Raw genomic sequence first — 19,140 nt, 5'->3', positions numbered from 1 at the left:
CTGCCTGAATATAGGACTTTTATCTCATTGGGCATTTGCACCTTGCTTCATTCCAGTGAGGATTTGAAGCAGCAAGTGAGAGGGGTTGCGTGCTTGCCTGTCAAAAATGCTGAAGCATTAGTTAAGTGGAGTCACAGTGTAGACTGTGTGTAGGGAAGTTGACATCACTGAGAATGCAGAAAACAAGTATGTGATTGTTGCCAGTGAGTGCACAGAAATAAGTCTGGGAGAGGAAACTCAACCCATGAGTCTTCCCTAGCTGGTGCATTTACCTGGCATTCACTTAGCACCTACTGTGAGGTAAGCACCATTGAGGAAGGTGCCAAGGTGTGGAGAAGGAGGTCACTGCCCTTTGGCGTTTGTCATCTAGATGGGGCTGATCTGGGGGAATCTGCCCATGGCCTTGGGCAGTGTGACTGCGCGGGGGCCCTGAGGGGGTCAGAGAGGCCAGTTCGGCGCCCTGGAGGCTCTGTCTCATAAGAGGATGCAGGACTTCAGATGAGCTTTGAAGGGTTGGTGGGAAACAGGAGAGAAAAAATCAGTTTACCCAGCATATTTGACACCGTGTTTGCCCTTCTAGAAGGCAGTGCACAGTACTCAATAGGCCTCAATGCAGCGCGGGAGCTGGGTTGTGGCCCTCCCCTTGTTTTGTTGGTTAAATCTATTGGAGGAAGAAGGTCCTGTCTGACCTCATGCCATCTCCGACACTCTCGCTACCATCTGATAGTTCAAGTCATTGCAACTTTGCTCTCCCTCGATCATTTGATTCATCCATCTGAGGATGTGGCGGGTGGGCTTCCTATCAGGGTTTTCCTGTGGGGAGATGACAGGGGAAACAGGGAGGAAATCCTGATTATGGCTTGTCCTCTTCCCTGAATTGCTGTCTGTGACAAAGAGTAGTTCCAATGTAAACAAGACGGGTTGGAGACAGTTTGTATAGGGCAGGAGACCCACCCGGAATGCCTACCCAGAGAAGACAGTACCTGAAACCTATTTGCAACGTTTGCCCAATTACCCTACTCTGGCCTTGCTTTGTGTGTTGATTGGGAAGCTGGAAATCCAGGCTGGTCTCCCTTTCTTCCCTTTTTCACTAACCCCAAGCTGTCAGACATTGAAATTAGGAACTGTTTTCTAGTATTCTAAGTCCTAGTCCTGGCAACCGTGCCTGGCCCTCTACAGTTTACATCCAGTTACCACGCTAGAGGCTCAAGGCAGGCAAGTTTCATAGTCCCCAGTTTTCAGATGAGGAGTTGGGATTGGGATTGGGGTTGGTGCCAAACCTGGAAGATACCAGTCTCTCATTTTTGTTGTTGTTGTTGGTTGCACTTTTCAGAACCAAGAGCCACTGAGAGAGGAAGACTCTGATTTCATCCTGACCGAAGGCGACCTGACATTGACCTACGGGGACAGCACAGTGACTGCAAATGGCTCCTCAAGTTCGCACACTGCCTCCACGAGTCTGGAGGGCAGCCGGAGAACGAAGAGCAACTCGGAGGAAGTGCTGGAGCGAGACCTGGGAATGGGAGACCAGAAGGTTTCGAGCCGGGGCACCCGCCTAGTGTTTCCTCTGGAAGATAATGCTTGACTTTCCCCCCAAGCCCTGGCGCGATGGGGTAGGCTCCCGATGGGATGAGGACAGCTGCAAGCCCTAGTGTTGTCTGAGGTGGGGCAGTGACTAGATTGAACTAACTCTTCTATTTTATTGGGGTCTGAAGCTATCGTAATACTTAAAATTTAACTCACAATGCAGATGGTGAGGCAAAAGTGTCTCTAAATTCAGACAAACGTAGACCTATTCCCACTTTTTTCACATAGTAGTGCGCTGTTTCAGAGTTAAACAAACAAAAAAAATAGCATGCTTTAATGGTCTCCTAATTCATTCACCTGCAGTATCTGAACAAGGCGAGGCAGGTGCTGGGCGGGGGGATTCCTCCCATGAGAGGCTGCATCTCAGTACACAGCAGTGCAAGTCAAGCTGACCATAGAATTATCAAGTTAAAGAGAAGGAAGGCAATTGAGATCAGAACTCCAAGGATTATGGGAAACTGGTGTTAAATGGGACAGAAAACATGAAAAAGCAATTTGGAGGCTCTGGCAACGAAGGCTGCTTGACTGCAACCTCATATCAGGATTCCTGACTTTATGCTGCCTGTGTTTTTTCTAGACTGAAGATTTGAAAATACATCCATGAACATTTCAACATGGAATGAAGAATTATAGTTCCTTCTCTGGCTATATCCATAAAGAAGTCGTTATGAAATGTTTAAAACCAAAGGCAAATAGTGTTATACTCTTATTTTTTGATTAATCTGAGGAAAGGAGGTATTTAGAAACTGATGATGGTATCACTGCAAAAAGCATTCAACTTTTTTTTTTTTTTTTTTGAGATGGTGTTTCACTCTGTCGCCCAGGCTGGAGTGCAGTGGCGTGGTCTTGGCTCACTGCAACCTCTGCCTCACGGGTTCAAGTGATTCTCCTGCCTCAGCCTCCTGAGTAGCTGGGATTACAGGTGCCCACCACCATGCCCAGCTAATTTTTTGTATTTTTGGTAGAGATGGGGTTTCACCATGTTGCCCAGGCTGGTGTCAAACTCCTGACCTCGTGATCCACCTGCCTTGGCCTCCCAAAGTGCTGGGATTACAGGTGTGAGCCACTGCACCTGGCCAGCATTCAACTTTTGAGGGCTACCATATGAGCTGACAGCCTAGGGAAATAATCACTAGGACTGAAGTATCTACTCTGGGTTTAGAAATAACACCAAATTTTGTAGGATGCTATTATCTGGGAAAGGGAAGGCAGCAAGAAACCTACAAGGCACCAGGCTAGAATTCAGAGGGAAAGAAATCTCAATGCAAAAAAATTACTGCAAAGAAATACAAGATAGTAGTCTCAAGACTGGGTAGAATTCCAAACTTTGAGCCGACGAATGCATGAGATTTCAGTGGCCACCTGAGGAATCAGAGGGCAAACAATGGAACATTAAGTATTTTCAGCCCACTAGAAAGTTCTGTCTTCTATAAGCTTAAGAGTCCGAGTGTCTTTACACCACTGAGTGCCATGCAGAGAAGGGTCATTTTCCTTGTATCTGGGGAGGCTGCTGCACCAGCTTAACATGTGGGTGTGATTTGAAAGTTAGGTTTTCAGTTTGGATTCTTTCTGGATGAGCTGTTCTGTCTGCCCACACCTGTAGTGCTGAAATACAGAAAGACCTCTCGGGAAAAGTTTCAGTTTCTCCTAATGTCTCTGTGCTTCAGTGCTAGCTTATTTTTGGCAACCCAATTTCTAAAAAATGCTTTCAGTAACGTGGGCTTTTCTTTTTTTCTTTCTTTCCTTTTTTTTTTTTTGAGATGGAGTCTCGCTGTGTCACCCAGGCTGGAGTGCAGTGGCGCGATCTCGGCTCACTGCAACCTCCGCCTCCCGGGTTCAAGCGATTCTCTTGCCTCCGCCTCCTGAGTAGCTGGGATTACAGGCACGCGCCACCACGCCTGGCTAATTTTTTGTATTTTTTAGTAGAGACGGGGTTTCACCATACTGGCCAGTTTTTCTTATGATGGCAGACAAAATATTGTGTCCCAGTCTAGTCCACCCGTAGTGAAATCAGTCATTTAATCTTCTCAATTCGCATGTTTAATGCTTAATTTTTAAATAAGACATTGCTTCACAACTTTGTGTTTGAATTGATAATTTGTGCAAATCAGGAAAATACGTATTTAATTAGGTTGAGCCATATGAGTTTGCTGATATTCGACCATTTTGTAAAAAACAGGAGTGGCAATTTCATATGGTTCAATAAAATAAAATTGAGACCGGGCACAGTGGCTTATGCCTGTAATCCCAACACTTTGGGAGGCTGAGGCAGGAGGATCACTTGAGCTCAGGAGTTCAAGACCAGACTGGGCAACATGGCAAAACCCTGTCTCTACAGAAATACAAAAATGAGCCAGGCATGGTGGCACATGCCTGTAGTTCTAGCTACTTGGGAGGCTGAGGTGGGAGGATTGCTTGAGCCCAAGAGGCAGAGGTTGCGGTGAGCTGAGATCATGCCACTGCAATCCAGTCTGGGCAACAGAATGAGACCCTGTCTCAAAAAAAAAAAAAAAATACAGTTGAATGATTTTTATTCTCCTCTTTCCTTTTTATCTACAATAAAGTCCATTTTGATTTCATGGTCATCCATGGGCTTTGGAAGTTTGAAAAATGCTAAACAACCTACCCAAACCCATGAGCCCTCAGGGTCAACTAGGCTAGTGAAGGACTTAAGAATAAGACCTACACCCCACAGCCAGAGAAAGAGCTTTCATAGCCCCTGGAAGGGAAGTTCTTATATCCTGGGGTGAGGTTGCAGACAGCAGCTACCAGGCCTGGCAGAGGCCTGTATTATATGTGTGCTGGAGTCCAGAACCAGCACAGGATTTTTTATTTAGCAGAGTTATCTTAGTAATGACCAGTCATGCCATATAAATCTAAAAGGCAAGGCTTGTTTTGTTTTCATTTTTGTTTTTGTTTTGCAGAGATGGAGAGATAGGCTGCTTGGGTCTTTGGTTGGGTCTTTATAAAGCTTTGCTTATCTTATATTGCTTACTTAATTTTGGAGGGAAAAAACTAACAGACATCCTGGTGATGGTTCTTTGTTCACCTCAAGACTTTGTTGTTATGTTGTTGTTGTTTGTTTTTTGTTTTGTTTTGTTTTGTTTTTAGATGGAGTCTCGCTCTATCCCCCAGGCTGGAGTGCAGTGGCATGACCTCAGCTCACTGCAATCTCCACCTCCTGGGTTCAAGCGATTCTCCTACCTCAGCCTCCCGAGTAGCTGGGATTACAGGCGCATGCCACCACACCCAGCTAATTTTTTAATATTTTTAGTAGAGACAGAGTTTCACCATGTTGGGCAGGATGGTCTCGATCTGCTGACCTCGTGATCCACCCGCCTCTGCCTCCCAAAGTGCTGGGATTACAGGCGTGAGCCACCACCCCTGGCCATTATTTTGGGTTTTTTTTAGAAAGCTTTTACAAGATTACAAGAAATGACTCTCTTAGGGAAGAAAAATAACCACCCAGTTTCCCTTCCTAGTCTTAGTTCAATTCATAGAGTGTTGTGTTTATCCCCAAAGGGTCTTGTAGTCTTCACTGCAAACATTTGATTCTGATCTACTCACATACAAGGAAATGTAGATTGCCAAGACCAAAACTAGAGGGGTGGGCTTCCCATCAGGGTTTTCTTGTGTGGAGATGACAGGGGAAACAGGGAGGAAATCCTAATTATGGCTTGTCCTCTTCCCTGAATTGCTGTCTACGACAGTGTAGTTCCAATGTAAACAAGGTGGGTTGGGGATGGTTTGCATAGGGCAGGAGGCCCACCCAGAAGGCCTACCCAGGGAAGAGAGGGCCCAGAACCTAGTTGCAGCATTTGCCCAGTAACCCTACCCCGGCCTTTCTTTGTGTGTTAGGAAGCTGGAAATGCAGGCTGGTCTCCCTTTCTTGCCTTTGTCACTAACCCCGAGCTGTCAGCCATTTGGAATCAGAACTGCTTTCCAGTGTTCTAAGTCCTTATTTGATTACAAATATTTGGTGAATCAAAGTAAGGCACTTTGGTCCTAATTTTTGACCTTTGGTCCTAATTTTTGTTTGTAAGATGTGGAGAATAACCCTGACCTTACCAGGGGTCCTGGGAATGTGAATCCATTCGTCAAGTGGTTCCACATCTAGAAGCATTTTGCCTATGCCGTGTCAGGCATCATTCAACACAAGGCCAACTATCTGCTGCCAGTCTGGCATAAGATCAGATTGAAACTGCTAAGTAATGGTACATCCAAATAAACAAAGTTCTTCCAAGAGAGTAAACCCAAGTCCATCTTATACACGTATTTGTTCTGGGTTGGTGGGGACGACAGTTCAGCAGAGTCCGATGTTCTAGAGCAGAGGTTCTCAACCCTGGCTGTGAATTAGGATCATCTGGCCAGTTTTTGTTTTTAAATCAGTGCAAGGGCCCTCCCCTCAGAGATTCAGATTCAGTAGCTTCAGGTGGGACCTGGAATCCATGCTTTGTTTGGAACCTCAGGAGTGTTCTTGATGTGCAGCCAGGATTGACAAGAGCCTTTAGTCTAGAGCTCGCAGCAGACCTCTAGACTATTTGGAATCTGGTTTTAAAGAATGGCCCAGCAGATGAAGGTGTTTTTTTAAATTGTTAGTCATGTGAAACGAACTGAGTATTGATCAATAATACAGACAGGGCAGCTGTGAGAGAGTTTGATGCTAATCTTTGCAGAACTCAAGAACATACTCCATAAAGTACAGCTGAAAAGATCACGAAAACCGTGGAGCCTTCGAGGAAAGAGAAGGGTGACTTGGGGTATGTATGGGGAGAACTAAAAACCTGTCATCTTGGTTCCCACTTGTGGGGAATAAAGGGAAGGTATTGTCTTAACTGAGCTGCTGACTAATCAAGCATGAAGGTTGCTGGGAAGCTGTTTTGTTTTTTTTTTAAATTTCACCTGGAATTAAATTAATAGTCCCCTCTGGAGTCAGATTTTCTTTTCCTTCACCTGTCCTCATGCCTGAGTCCACACTGGATTCCTCAGAATAAGGGTGGGCCCGTTTACTGCTGGAGCAAAGTAGAAGGTTGTGGTCCTTTGCTATCACATGGTGATGGTGGTGGTTTCCGTAGCAGGTAATTAAGGAGATGCACACTTTTGTATAGCCCTGACAGAGAGAAGATGAAAGCTGCCATTCCTTTTAGTACACTTTTTGAGAACTACCAGAAACCTGAACTTTCTCTCCTAGGGAAGAAAATTTGGAATTTAAATAAGGCCACATTTCTTCCTAGGACACAAGCACAGGAAGGGCATATGGATCCGAGCATCCAGGGTGGTTACTGGGGTGATCAGACAAATAAGCATTGATGCCTGGAAGGCAGAAATCACACTGCGACATCAAATGTTTCATCAAGCAAACAGCAAGGATCTCTTCAGGCTGTGTTCTCTAGACCTGAAAATGTCCTCTGTGGTTTGGCTGACAAATGGAATCTCTTTAGAAAACATGCAAAAGGGTATCTCAGCTATCCATGAACGATTCGGTCTAGGACAAAGAACTAACAGTTCCTTCCAAAATAGAGGTCTGTTGGTCTGTTTGACGTCATCCCGTCATCCTATCTCTCCCTGTCCTTGTCTGCAGTAGAAGTTAATGTAATCATACCAGATGTTTAATGTGAACAAGTGATTTCCAAATGTAGAAACACCACTGATGCACTTAGGGGGAAAAACAGTGGCAGGGTGTTAGAGCATCTCATCAGAGGTGAAAATCACCCACTTGGAAACCTACTGTGCACCCGTTGTGAGTTCTAAGAGTGTATCAGAAAGCTGATTTTACCATCTGTTGTGAAAGATTATCTGCAATGAGGGCTGCTAGAAAGTCAGCCTGCTGATCTCACAAGTATATGACTTCTTATTCCACTTCAAAAGTGGGGAACTTGACAAGTTTCTTGTCTGCCTTTTGATGTTGATTCTATAGATTAATTAGTTCAGGAACAAGTCTTTCATATACATTAGACTGGTATCATTGAGTTCTGAGCTCTTCTGTTGTTCTTTAACTGACACTCTGGATTGCCAGTGTTGGCTGCTACATTCTGATACAGTAAGTCAAAGGAATCTAGTGGCCAAGAGTTGTAGTTTAGAAACAACCCATCTGAATACTGCTTTTACCACTTTGATACCTAAAAAGATCATCCCCCTTTCTAAAACCTGAAAACAACATATAGAGAAATACTGTAGAAACCATTGCTAGTGTCTTAACTAGGAAAAGCAAGTAGACTCATCAACAATCCTTTCAAAACAAGACCTAGAGATAAACAGTTTTTTCCAGTGTCAATTTTCATAGACATTTTTAAAAAATTAAACACATCTTGTCACCCAGTGCTAGCAAAAATTGTAAAGAGCAAAACCAAAGTTTTTGATGTTAGTCTTATTTTTGTAAGCAGGGTATACTATAGTCGTGGCCCATATGGAACACACAGGCAGCCGGTTTTCTGCTACCTGAGCCTTGGAGAAGATGAGAAGGAAGGGCTGCCTGCTGTGCTGCCCTTTGAAAAGGTCCGAAACAGACAGGAGAGCACACAGCAGAAGTCACCTTCTCCTTCTGATGACCACCTTTCAAAAGGCTTAACAGAATCACCAAGTGTCACAGTCAACTCTTGGCCAGTGGAAAATTGTCTGGGCCTGTATATGTTGGAGGAACTCAGATAGAAAAGGACTTGTAAACAGCATGGAAACCTCAACATCTGCTGTCTCAAGCACTTAAAAAAGGCTACAATTCAGGTGTTACTGGATGACTTAACCGCATGGACATTTAGGGGCTGACTTGTGTTGTGATTATTCCAATTGTGGGCTTTGGAGAAGCAGAGGGATGATTTTCAGTTGTGTGGGTGTTAAGTCTATGGATTGGGAATTTACCACTGAAATTGATCGTTCAATGTGTGACTTCATAGTAGGGCCAGCTCCTCCTAAGTTGTCCTTTTGTTTTTCACATAAAATACATCTGGTACTTTTTACTTGGAAAGTTGTACTATGTCCATGAAAATGGTTAAATGAGAAGGCCATCAAGATTCATTTAATAGCTGAAAAGCAATTTTTAAAATCGAATAGGACGAATTTAACATGGAATGATGTGACCTTCTAGGGAATTTTTATAGAGAGCTTACATAGTGTAATTGGGGAGAATTTTGTCTTCTATTTCCATTCAACAGTAGCAAACTGGTGGTTTTATAAAATTAACATTATAGTATGTTATATAAATAAACGTTATATAAAATGACATTAAAGTATAACTGTGAAAAATTAAAGACTTGGAGTTATCCACAACCTTTATGTGCAATAAGGAAAACTGCAGTAGGCCCCCAAAGTGCCGTCTTTCCCTAGCATTTTACTCAATGTTTGCCTTTGTGTATGTTTAGATTGCTATTGTAAAGCTAGCCATGTGTGTTCCTGCCCTTTACTGATATTTAACACATTTTCTCAAAGCTTTTCTTTTTTTAAAAAAACAAAACTCAAAATAAAACAACTGGCTGAGCTAATTTTGTTTTGTATTATTTTAAAGAAGTATCATCTGTTGGTAGAAGGCTGTAGTGTGATACTATTCTTAGTCTGTTTCCCTCACTGAGAGGTTCTTTTCTGGGTGTAAGCTATTCCTCTCCAGCTTTCTTTAGGCCTGGGGTTGGCAAACTACAGCTGGCTCCTGAACCAAGTCCAGCCCACTGCCTTTTTTTGTAAATAAAGTTTTATTGGCATGACTAGGCTCATTCATTTGCTTACTGTCTGTGGCTGCTTTCCCGCTACAATGACAAAGCTGAGGAGTTGCAACAGAGATCATATGGCCCATAAAAAGTAAACTATTTACTATCTGGGCCTTAACAGAAAAAGTTTCTGCCAGCCTCTGATTTAGATGCTTGAAGAAATTCAGTTTTAAAATAGGGCTGGGCGCAGTGGCTCACACCTGTAATCCCAGCATTTTGGGAGGCCAAGGCCAAGGCCAAGGCCAAGGTGGGTGGATCACCTGAGGTCAAGAGTTCAGGACCAGCCAGGCCAACATGGTGAAACCCCGTCTCTACTAAAAATACAAAAATTAGCCAGGCATGGTGGCGTGCACCTGTAGTCCCAGCTACTCGGGAGGCTGAGGCAGGAGAATCACTTGAACCCAGGAAGTGGAGGTTGCAGTGAGCCAAGATTGTGCCACTGCACTCCAGCCTGGGTGACAGAGCGAGACTCTGTCTCAAAAAACACAAGATGTAAAAATCACAGCAACAGATTTTTGAGACTTTCTAAAATGTGCATTAGGGTTAAAAGATATACTTTAGCCTCTGCCTGTGACTCCTCCTTGCCTGTAACCATCTTTAACAGGCTTTGAATGTAGAACCCTGAAAAAGGCATCACCAACAACTGTTGGCAACATCAACTAGTAAGACTGAAGCAAGTGGATTTGACATTGCAGCTTAATGCTTAGGTTCTTACTGGATAATTGCTGAAATTCTTAAACCCAATATACAGTTTCTTCCACAGTCTTCATATTCCTTTGTATGTAGACTAGCTTTTACCCAAACCATGCAATTGAACTGCATCCAAACAAAACAAATCCTGTCATTAACATGACTCCAGAGTCATTTAATAGTATAATTACAAAAACGCCAGATGATAGAAAAATTTTAAAGTAAAAGTGTGTTTCAGTTCATTAGGGTTCTCCCAGCCCAGGGAGAAAAATTACTTTTTAAAAATCAGTTCTGGGTAGAGGGAGACGGAGCTATTTGAAGGACAGCTGGATGAGTCAGGTTAAAAACAATACTGCCCAGACCTATTATTTAATAATATTAAGTAATTTAATCAAGATAGACAGGACTGCACTTGGCCCTTATTCACACTGATGTTTTCGTCCGGACACCTGCTGATGTGAAATGGTACCAAATCACATCTCTTCTTTGTTGTGAGGATGCCTTGTTGAAATGGCTCCAGCAGTGGCAGGTTCAGCCTGGGAACTAAAGCTCTTCCTATTTTACGGCCATAAATATCCACATTGCACTGTCACTTCCTTACTGGGAACTTCATCTCAACCAATGCGCCCGTCATTATTGAACAGCTCATGATATTCCTGCTCAGCAGAATTGCACAGCAGTTGGTAGCAAGTCAAGTCCCAGACTCTGACAGTGTGACAGATTGCCTCCACAGCGCTACTTCTCCAGTGCTGGGGCAGCATGCCGAGTGCCCCCGTTCGTGGTGACTGACCTAGAAGGGAAGGAACAAAGGACGTCTGAACTTCAGAACACAGAAATCCCCAGAAAGAAAGTCTGTTGGACCCTGACGACATAAGGCCTTTTAAATCAGAAACCTATAATCTTCCAAACCCATACCGAATCAGTATCAATCATTTCTGGTTTGTGAAGACAGACCAGGAGAAAATGACCCAAGAGGTGTTGGGTGAGGGTGAAGATGGGAAAACTCTGGGGGCGCCTCTGTTAGCATGGCTGCGCTTTCTGCAGCTGCTGTTGTGGAGCGCCTGCTGAGAACAGGGCTTTCTGGGACCTTCTGGGTAGTGTGTAGGAGGAACTGGGATTGAAACCGTACCTTTAGGCACCAACCACGTACCCATCCATTCTTCACTTATGTACCAGTTCATATGTGCAAAACGCCAACAGCAACTGACGATTCTATAAAACTGAGGCTGTAGATAGGCAGTGAGTCCAGCTTTCTACCTTTGTGGCACCTGAACTTTTTTCTTCTTTCATTTAAACACATTGCTTGTGTCACTCTATGTGAGCAGTGGAAAGTGGGCTGACTCTAGAGTGTCTGAACTAGTCCTGTCACCAGTTTCTTGCTCTCCTGTGATCCTTCCTCTGATCCTGGATGTGTACCAAATTTGACATTTTCTAATGGAGTGAAACTGTCCATCAGCTTAATAGAACTACTGATGCAAAGTTTGGGAAGGGCAGTTTCAAGATTTAAAATGTGCAATAAAGATTCAAACTAAGCATTAAGGAAAAGCTAATTTCAGAAATGCTTTGAGGCCTTTCTATAAGTAAGTCTTTTTTTTTTTTTTTTTTTTTTGAGACAGAGTCTCACTCTGTTGCCCAGGCTGGAGTACAGTGGCATGATCTAAGCTCACTGCAGCCTCCACCTCCTGAGTTCCAGCAATTCTCCTGCCTCAGCCTCCTGAGTAGCTGCGACTACAGGTGTGCAGCACCACACCTGGCTAATTTTTTTGTATTTTTAGTAGAGACAGGGTTTCACCATGTTGGCCAGGCTGGTCTCGAACTCCTGACCTCAAGTGATCCACCCATCTTGGCCTCCCAAAGTGCTGGGATTACTGGCATGAGCCACTGTGCCCAGCCCCTTTCTATAAATCTTTAGTATTTTGCTAGTACACGTTTCATGAAAGGGCTATATAAGCAAAGTGACCCCCAAATGCAGAAGGGGCTGAGAAACCAAAGAAGGAGGCAGATAAGTCCAGCTTGTCGTCACAGGGTGATTTTATCGGGGAACTTATGGACAGAAGTATGGTCTTGAGCAGCTGCAAGGCAGGTAGATCTCCACACCATTACCCCCCACCCCCAGACCCAGGGATTATAAACCACAGGAAAAGGTACACGTGTTTCAGAGGGAATGAGTAGGAGTTTGATCTAAGGGCAGGATTTATGGTAAGGATGTGCTCTTAACACAAGGAACAATAGATGAACTGGAAATCTCAGAGGCATTCCTGGAACCAGGGTTAATCACAAGTCAACATAGTGGATTAGCATCCAAGATGGAGTTACTTTAGCCTCCACAACAGGTTACTTACATAAAGAGCCACCATGTCAAAATTTCAGTCTTTAATAAAAACCAATTTCCAGATGGGCCGACTTTTTTTTTTTTTTGACAGAGTCTAGCTCTGTCACCCAGGCTGGAGTGCAGTGCAATGATCTCGGCTCACTGCAATCTCTGCCTCCTGGGTTCAAGCGATTCTCGTGCCTCAGCCTCCCGAGTAGCTGGGATTACAGGCGTGCACCACCACGCCCAGCTAATTTGTGTATTTTTAGTAGAGACAGGGTTTCACCATGTTGGCCAGGCTGGTCTTGAACTCCTGACCCCAGGTGATCCGCCCGCCTCAGCCTCCCAAAGTGCTAGGATTACAGATGTGAGCCACCGCGCCCAGCCAGATGGGCTGACTTCTAGTTGACAAGATGGAATAGATGCACTTCTCCTTATTCCTCCCACAAAGTATAACTGAAAACTCCAAATATTATGTATAAAACAAAGATAAGAGTCTGAAGGGTGGAGAGAAGAAGGCCAACTGACTAGGAACCTTGGCAACTGAGGAATACTGTGACCCTGAGTTTTCTTTTTGCTGCCTCTATATCCTGAATGTTGTGTGCTAAAGAAGCCAGCAAGCCAGAAATGCCAACTGTGACAGACACACACAAAAAAAGCCCTGAAAAAAGCCTGTTACCTCTAGCCAAAGGACAGGAAAGGTTCACTCTAAAAAGACAGAAACCAAGCACCACAATTAAAAAAAAAAATCCCCTCTCCTGTAAGCAAAGCCCTAGTGGGAAGCCAGGATCTCTGGACTGCCACCTTGACCTGGCAGTAACCAGGTGATGTGCCCCTTTCTCCACCAGTGTGGTGTCAGTGGAGGCCTGCTAAAATAGAAGATTTAAATAAGATTTGGAGATTCATAAGATAATTCTTCCAGTGTCCAGGACAATAAAAAGAGCACTTGTCAAACCAAGAACCAGGGAAATTTCAGCTTGAATGAGAAAAGACAACTGATACATACCAACACTGAGATGACACAGATGTTGAAATTATCTGAAACAGATTTTAAGTGGCAATCATAAACATCCTCAATTAGCCATTACAAACACACTTGAAGCAAATAAAAAAATTGAAATTCTCAGCGAATAATTTTTTAAAAAGCAACCAAATAGAAATTTTAGAACTGTAAAATACAACAAAAATTTGAAAAACTCACTGGACGGGCTCAATAGCAGAATAGAGATGATAGAGTAAGGACTTAGTGAATCTAAAAATAGAACAATAGAAATTATCAAATCTGAACAACAGAAAATAGAGTTAAAAAAAGATAAACAGAGCCTCAGGGGCCTGTGGAACCATAATAAATGATCTATCATGCATGTCATCAAAGTTCCAGAAAAAGAGACTGAAAAAGTACTTGAAATATGGCTGAAAGTTTCCCAAATTTGGCAGAAGACATAAATTTACAGATTCAAGAACTTGAGCAAACCCCAAAGAAGAAAAGCTCAAAGAAATCTACACCAAGCCATGGCATAGTAAAACTTCAGAAAAGTAAAGACAAAAAAATCCTGAAGGCAACTAGAGAGAAATGACACATTAATTATGGGAACAACAATATGAATGCCAACGGATTTTGTATCTGAAAGCATGGGGGTCAGAAGGAGGTGACACGACAGTTTTCAAGTGCTGAAAGAAAATATCTGCCAATCCAGATTTTTCTCTTTTTTTTGGACAGAGTCTCACTGTCACCCAGGCTGGAGTGCAGTGGCGTGATCTTGGCTCACTGCAACCTCCGCCTCCTGGGTTCAAATGATTCTCATTCCTTGGTCTTCCAAGTAGCTGGATTACAGGCGCCCGTCACCACACCCAGCTAATTTTTGTATTTTTAGTAGAGATGGGGTTTTGCCACGTTGGCCAGGCTGGTCTTGAACTCCTGACCTCAAGTGATCCACCTGCCTTGGCCTCCCAAAGTGCTGGGATCACAGGCGTGAGCCACAGTGCCCAACCTCGATCCAGATTTCTATATCCCATGATAATATCCTTCAGGAATGAAGGTGAAATAAAGACATTTTCACATGAATGAAAACTAAGATAATTTTTGCCAACAGAACTTTTATAAAAGAACTGCTAAAGTTCTTCCCCAGAGAAAGGAAATGATAAAAGGAGGCTTGAAATATCACAAATGAAGAAAGAACAACGGAAAGGTAAAATATGAGTAAATTTAATAAACTATTCTCGAGTTTTTAAAATTATTTTTGATGGTTGAGGCAAAGTAACATTGTATGATGTGGTTTTCAATATATGTAGAGAAAATTTTTAAGAGACTATTTAAGGGGCAGGATAAAGGAACCTAAATGGAGATTAGTTTTCTACATTTCACTGGAGGTAGTAAGATGTTGACACCAGTAGGCTGTGATAAGTTACATATGTATAATTCAAGGAAACCACTAAAATAAACATACAAAGAGATACACTCAAAAACACTGCAGATAAAATGAAATTCTAAAAAATGTTCAAGTAACTCAAAGGAAGACAGGAAAAGGAAAACAAAGGAATAAAAACAGAGGGAACAAACAGAAATCAAATTGAAGTCCTAAAATATCAATAATTAGATTAAGTATAAATGGTTTAAATATATAAACTAAAAGAGATTGGCAAAATGGATTTAAAAACATTACCATTAATTTCTAATATAATGAGATGGGTTGAAAGTAAAAGGCTGAAAAGGATACACCATACAAACATTAATCAAAAGAAAGGAAGAGTAGCTATATTAATATTAGATAAAATAGACTTCAGAGCAAAGAAAATTACCAGGGACAAAGAAGAATGTTACATAAGGTTTAAAGAGTCAATCCAAAAACAAGATATAGCAATCCTAAATATGTACAGAGCAAATAGCAGAGCTTCAAATTTCCTGAAGCAAAAACTGAAAGAACAGAAAGAAGAAATGGACGAGTCTATAGTTGAAAACTTCAACACCATTCTTTCAACAAATGATGGACTCACTAGACAGAGAGTCAGTAAGGATACAGAAGGACTGAACAGTACCATCAACCAACAGAATTGAATTGACATTTATAGAACATTCCACCTATTAACAGAATACACATTATTTTTAGGTATACATGGAACATTCACAACATGAACCTATCCTGGTCCACAAAACAAATCTGAACAAATGTTTAAAAATTGAAATAATAATAATAAATTAAATAACCATAGTGTAATCAAACTAGAAGTCAATAACAGAAAGATAGCAGGAAATTATCCAGAAATTTTAAAATTAAAGAACATACTTAAATATAATTCATTGAAAATAAAACTATATTGAATGAAAATGCAACATCAAAATTTGTGAAGCTAAGAGGAAAATGTGTAACACTAGATACATACATGAGAAAAAAGATCTCAAATCAATAATCTATGTACTTACCTCAAGAAACTAGATGATTAAAAAAACCCAAAACAAGCAGAAGTAAGGAAATAATTAAGATAAAAGGAGAAATCAGTAAAACTGAAAACAAAAACAATCAAAATACAATGAAACAAAAAGCTGGTACTTTGAAAAGATCAAAAAACCTCTATCAGCCAGGTACAGTGGCTCATGCCTGTAATCCCAGCACTTTGGAAGGCCAAGGCGGGTGGATCACTTGAGGCCACGAGTTCGAGACCAGCCTGGCCAACATGGCAAAACCCTGTCTCCACAAAAAATACAAAAATTAGCCGGGTGTGGTGACGAGCACTTGTAGTCCCAGCTACTCGGGAGGCTGAGGCAGGAGAATTGCTCGAACCCAGAAGGCAGGTGAGCTGAGATTGCATCACTGTACTCCAGCCTGGGCAATGGGAGTGAGACCCTGTCTCAAAACAAAACAAAACAAGAAAACAAACAAAAAAACCAGAAAACAAACAAAAAACTTCTATCAAGACTGACAACAGAAAAAGAGAAGACAAACATTACCAGTATCAGCAATGAAACAGGGGTTCTCATTACAGACACCACAGACATTAAAAGGCAAAAGAAAAAACAATTACTAAAAACAACTCTACATCCATTAATTTGACAATTTAGACGAAATGGACCAATTCCTCAAAAAGCACAAACTACTATAACTCACCCAATATGAAATAGATAATTTGAAAAGTCCTGTAACTACTAAAAAATTGAATTAATAGTTAAAAGGCTCTTGAAAAAGAAATCTCATTCACGTCCTTTGCTGGGACATGGATGAAGCTGGAAACCATCATCCTCAGCAAACTAACACAGGAACAGAAAACCAAACAGCAAATGTTCTCACTCATAAGTGGGAGCTGAACAATGAGAACAGATGGACACAGGGAGGGGAACATCACACACTGGGGCCTGTCAGGGGGTGTGGGGCAATGGGAGGGAGAGCATTAGGACAAATATCTAATGCATGCGGGGCTTAAAACCTAGATGATGGGTTGATAGGTGCAGCAAACCACCATGGCACATGTATACCTATGTAACAAACCTGCATGTTCAGCACATATATCCCAGAACTTAAAGTAAAATAAAATAAAAAAGAGATTTTTTTTAAAAAAAGAAATCTCGGCCAGGCGCGGTGGCTCACGCCTACAATCTCAGCACTTTGGGAGGCTGAGGCGGGCAGATCACTTGAGGTTAGGAGTTCCAGACCAGCCTGGCCAACATGGTGAAACCCTGTTTCTACTAAAAATACAAAAACTAGCTGGGTGTGGTGGCACACCCCTGTAATCCCAGCTACTGGGGAGGCTGAGGCAGGAGAATCGCTTGAACCCAGAAGGCAGCGGTTGCAGCGAGCCGAGATCGCACCACTGCACTCCAACCTGCGTGACAGAGTAAGACTCCATCTGAAAAAAATAAAATAAAAATAAAATGAAATATAGTGACAATACCAAATACTGTGAAGATGTAGAAAAATTTGATCTTTCAGACATTGTTGGTGGGAATGTAGAAGGGTACAGCTGCTGTCGGCAACAGTTTGGTAGTTTCTTATAAAACTAAACAGACACTTCCACACGATCCAGCAATTGCATTTCTGGACATTCATCCTAAAGAAATGAAAACTTATGTCCACACAAAAACCCATACACAAATATTCATAGTAGCTTTATTTGTAATAGCCAAAAACTGAAAACAATCCAAATGTCCTTCAGTGAGTGAATGGTTAAACAAACTGGTACAACCATACCATGAAATACTACTCAGCAATGAAAAAGAACAAACTATTATTAAACAAGACAACCTAGATGAATCTCCAGAGGATTACAACTGAGTGAAAAATGCCAATCTCAAAAGGTTACATATTATGTAATTCCATTATATAACATTATTGAAATAACACAATTATAGAGATGGAGAACAGATTAGTGTTTGCCAGTGAAAGGGGTGGGATAGGGTAGGGTATGTAATGATAATGAGGGTAGCACAAGAGAGTTTTTTTGTGTTGATGGACTAGCTTTGTGTCTTGATTGTAGTGGTGTTTACACAAATCTATATGTAATAAAATTACACAGATCTATACACACACACAAAATGAGTACACGTAAAAACTGCTGAAAATGGAATAAGGTCTGTTGTTAGATCTCACCAGTGTCAATTTCCTGGTGTTGATATTGATCTACATATAAGGTGTTCCTTTGGGGGAAGCTATTTGAAGGGTACACTGGACCTCTTGTACTGTTTTTGCAACTTCCTGTGAGTATATTATTTCTGCAGTGGCGTGATCATAGCTCACTGCAACCTCAAATTCCTGGGCTCAAGTAATCCTCCCACCTCAGCCTCTTGAGTAGCTAAGACTACGGGCACACCCAGCTAATTTTTTATTTTTTGTAGAGACGGGATGCCCTTATGTTGCCTAGGCTGGTCTTGAATTCCTGGGCTCAAGTAATCCTCCCGCCTTGACTTCCCTAAGTGCTGGGATTAAAGACATCAGCCACCACACTCGGCCTATATAATTATTTCAAAATAAAAAGTAAAAAAAAAAAAAAATCTGTCATTGTTTCTTTGTGCAACGTGTTGAGCTCTTCACTTGGGTTGCTTTAAAGACCGGAAACAAACTTGGCATTAACTCAGGATGGTTTTGTCAATGACTAACCAAGTGCTAAATGTTGCCAGGTCAGATCCCATTTCTCAACAAACTTTTATGGAGAGTACTACCAGCCCAACATCTGTACCCATAAGCACTCTTTTATATCCTTTTATTAAAAAATATTTGTATCTACCCAAAAGGCTGCTTTTCATGCAGGTTCATATTTTTTATTGAATCGCTGGCAGTACAAGGTGAGGGAAGGAGACATGTGTGCTCTGAAAGAACTATTGCTGGCTGCTGCTGGGGTATTTGAAGAACTTAAATGAAGTACCGCTAATTCAGGCGGGGCAACCTCACAAGGCCCTTTCTTTCTGCAATGGGTTCCTATTCCCCCGTGTTGGCCTCTAGTTCCTGAATGTCCCTGAACTATGTCAAGGATGCTTATATATCTTCCGGTTCTGACTTACACCTTCATGAGACCTGTAGCTCCCAAGTACACCCTAAGTAAACTATCAGCTAATTTCCTACCATTTCTCAATATTTTTGGTTGTGTTTAAAACATAAACGTGTCTATGAATTCTTAGTGTGATGTTTCCTCAAACTCTTAAGTCCCCAGAATCTTAAATAGAGGATTAAGAATTTAATTCACTCTTTTTTTTTTTTTTTTTGAGACAGTCTCTCTCCGTCACCCAGGCTGGAGTGCAGGGGTGCGATCTTGGCTCACTGCAGCCTCTACCTCCTGGGTTCAAGCAATTCTCTGGCCTCAGCCTCCTGAGTAGCTGGGATTACAGGTGCCTGCCACCACACCTGGCTAATTTTTGTATTTTTAGCAGAGACG

The 19,140-nt window shown here is 42.1% G+C and overlaps 2 protein-coding genes across 8 annotated transcripts in view; one reads left to right on the top strand and one right to left on the bottom strand.

Moving 5' to 3' along the window:
• Positions 1-9,062, top strand: part of SLC9A7 (solute carrier family 9 member A7) — a 155,277-nt gene extending 146,215 nt beyond the window's left edge. For 2 of the 4 annotated variants that reach the window (XM_063703304.1, XM_055375637.2), the window contains 2 exons: positions 1,334-1,613; positions 6,264-9,062. In XM_063703304.1, coding sequence (XP_063559374.1) covers positions 1,334-1,585 — 252 coding nt within the window. In that variant the 3' untranslated portion in view covers positions 1,586-1,613; positions 6,264-9,062. Of the gene's footprint in view, positions 1-1,333 lie in introns of all 4 variants that reach the window. The other 2 variants (XM_055375638.2, XM_019019079.4) reach the window with 2 other exon arrangements.
• The window catches only part of CHST7 (carbohydrate sulfotransferase 7), a 79,288-nt gene that overhangs the window by 18,320 nt on the left and 41,828 nt on the right, over positions 1-19,140 (bottom strand). For 3 of the 4 annotated variants that reach the window (XR_010132606.1, XR_010132607.1, XM_019018918.4), the window contains one exon: positions 10,118-10,761. The exons of the other annotated variant lie outside the window; for it this stretch is intronic. The gene's annotated coding sequence lies outside the window, so the exon portion shown is untranslated. Of the gene's footprint in view, positions 1-10,117; positions 10,762-19,140 lie in introns of those variants that run through there. 4 annotated transcript variants of the gene reach the window in all.

Source organism: Gorilla gorilla, chromosome X (assembly GCF_029281585.2).
Source record: "Gorilla gorilla gorilla isolate KB3781 chromosome X, NHGRI_mGorGor1-v2.1_pri, whole genome shotgun sequence".
In the NCBI taxonomy this organism is placed as follows: domain Eukaryota; kingdom Metazoa; phylum Chordata; class Mammalia; order Primates; family Hominidae; genus Gorilla; species Gorilla gorilla.
Note: the sequence above shows the minus strand (reverse complement) of the source record. Positions and strands in the feature narration are given on the sequence as shown.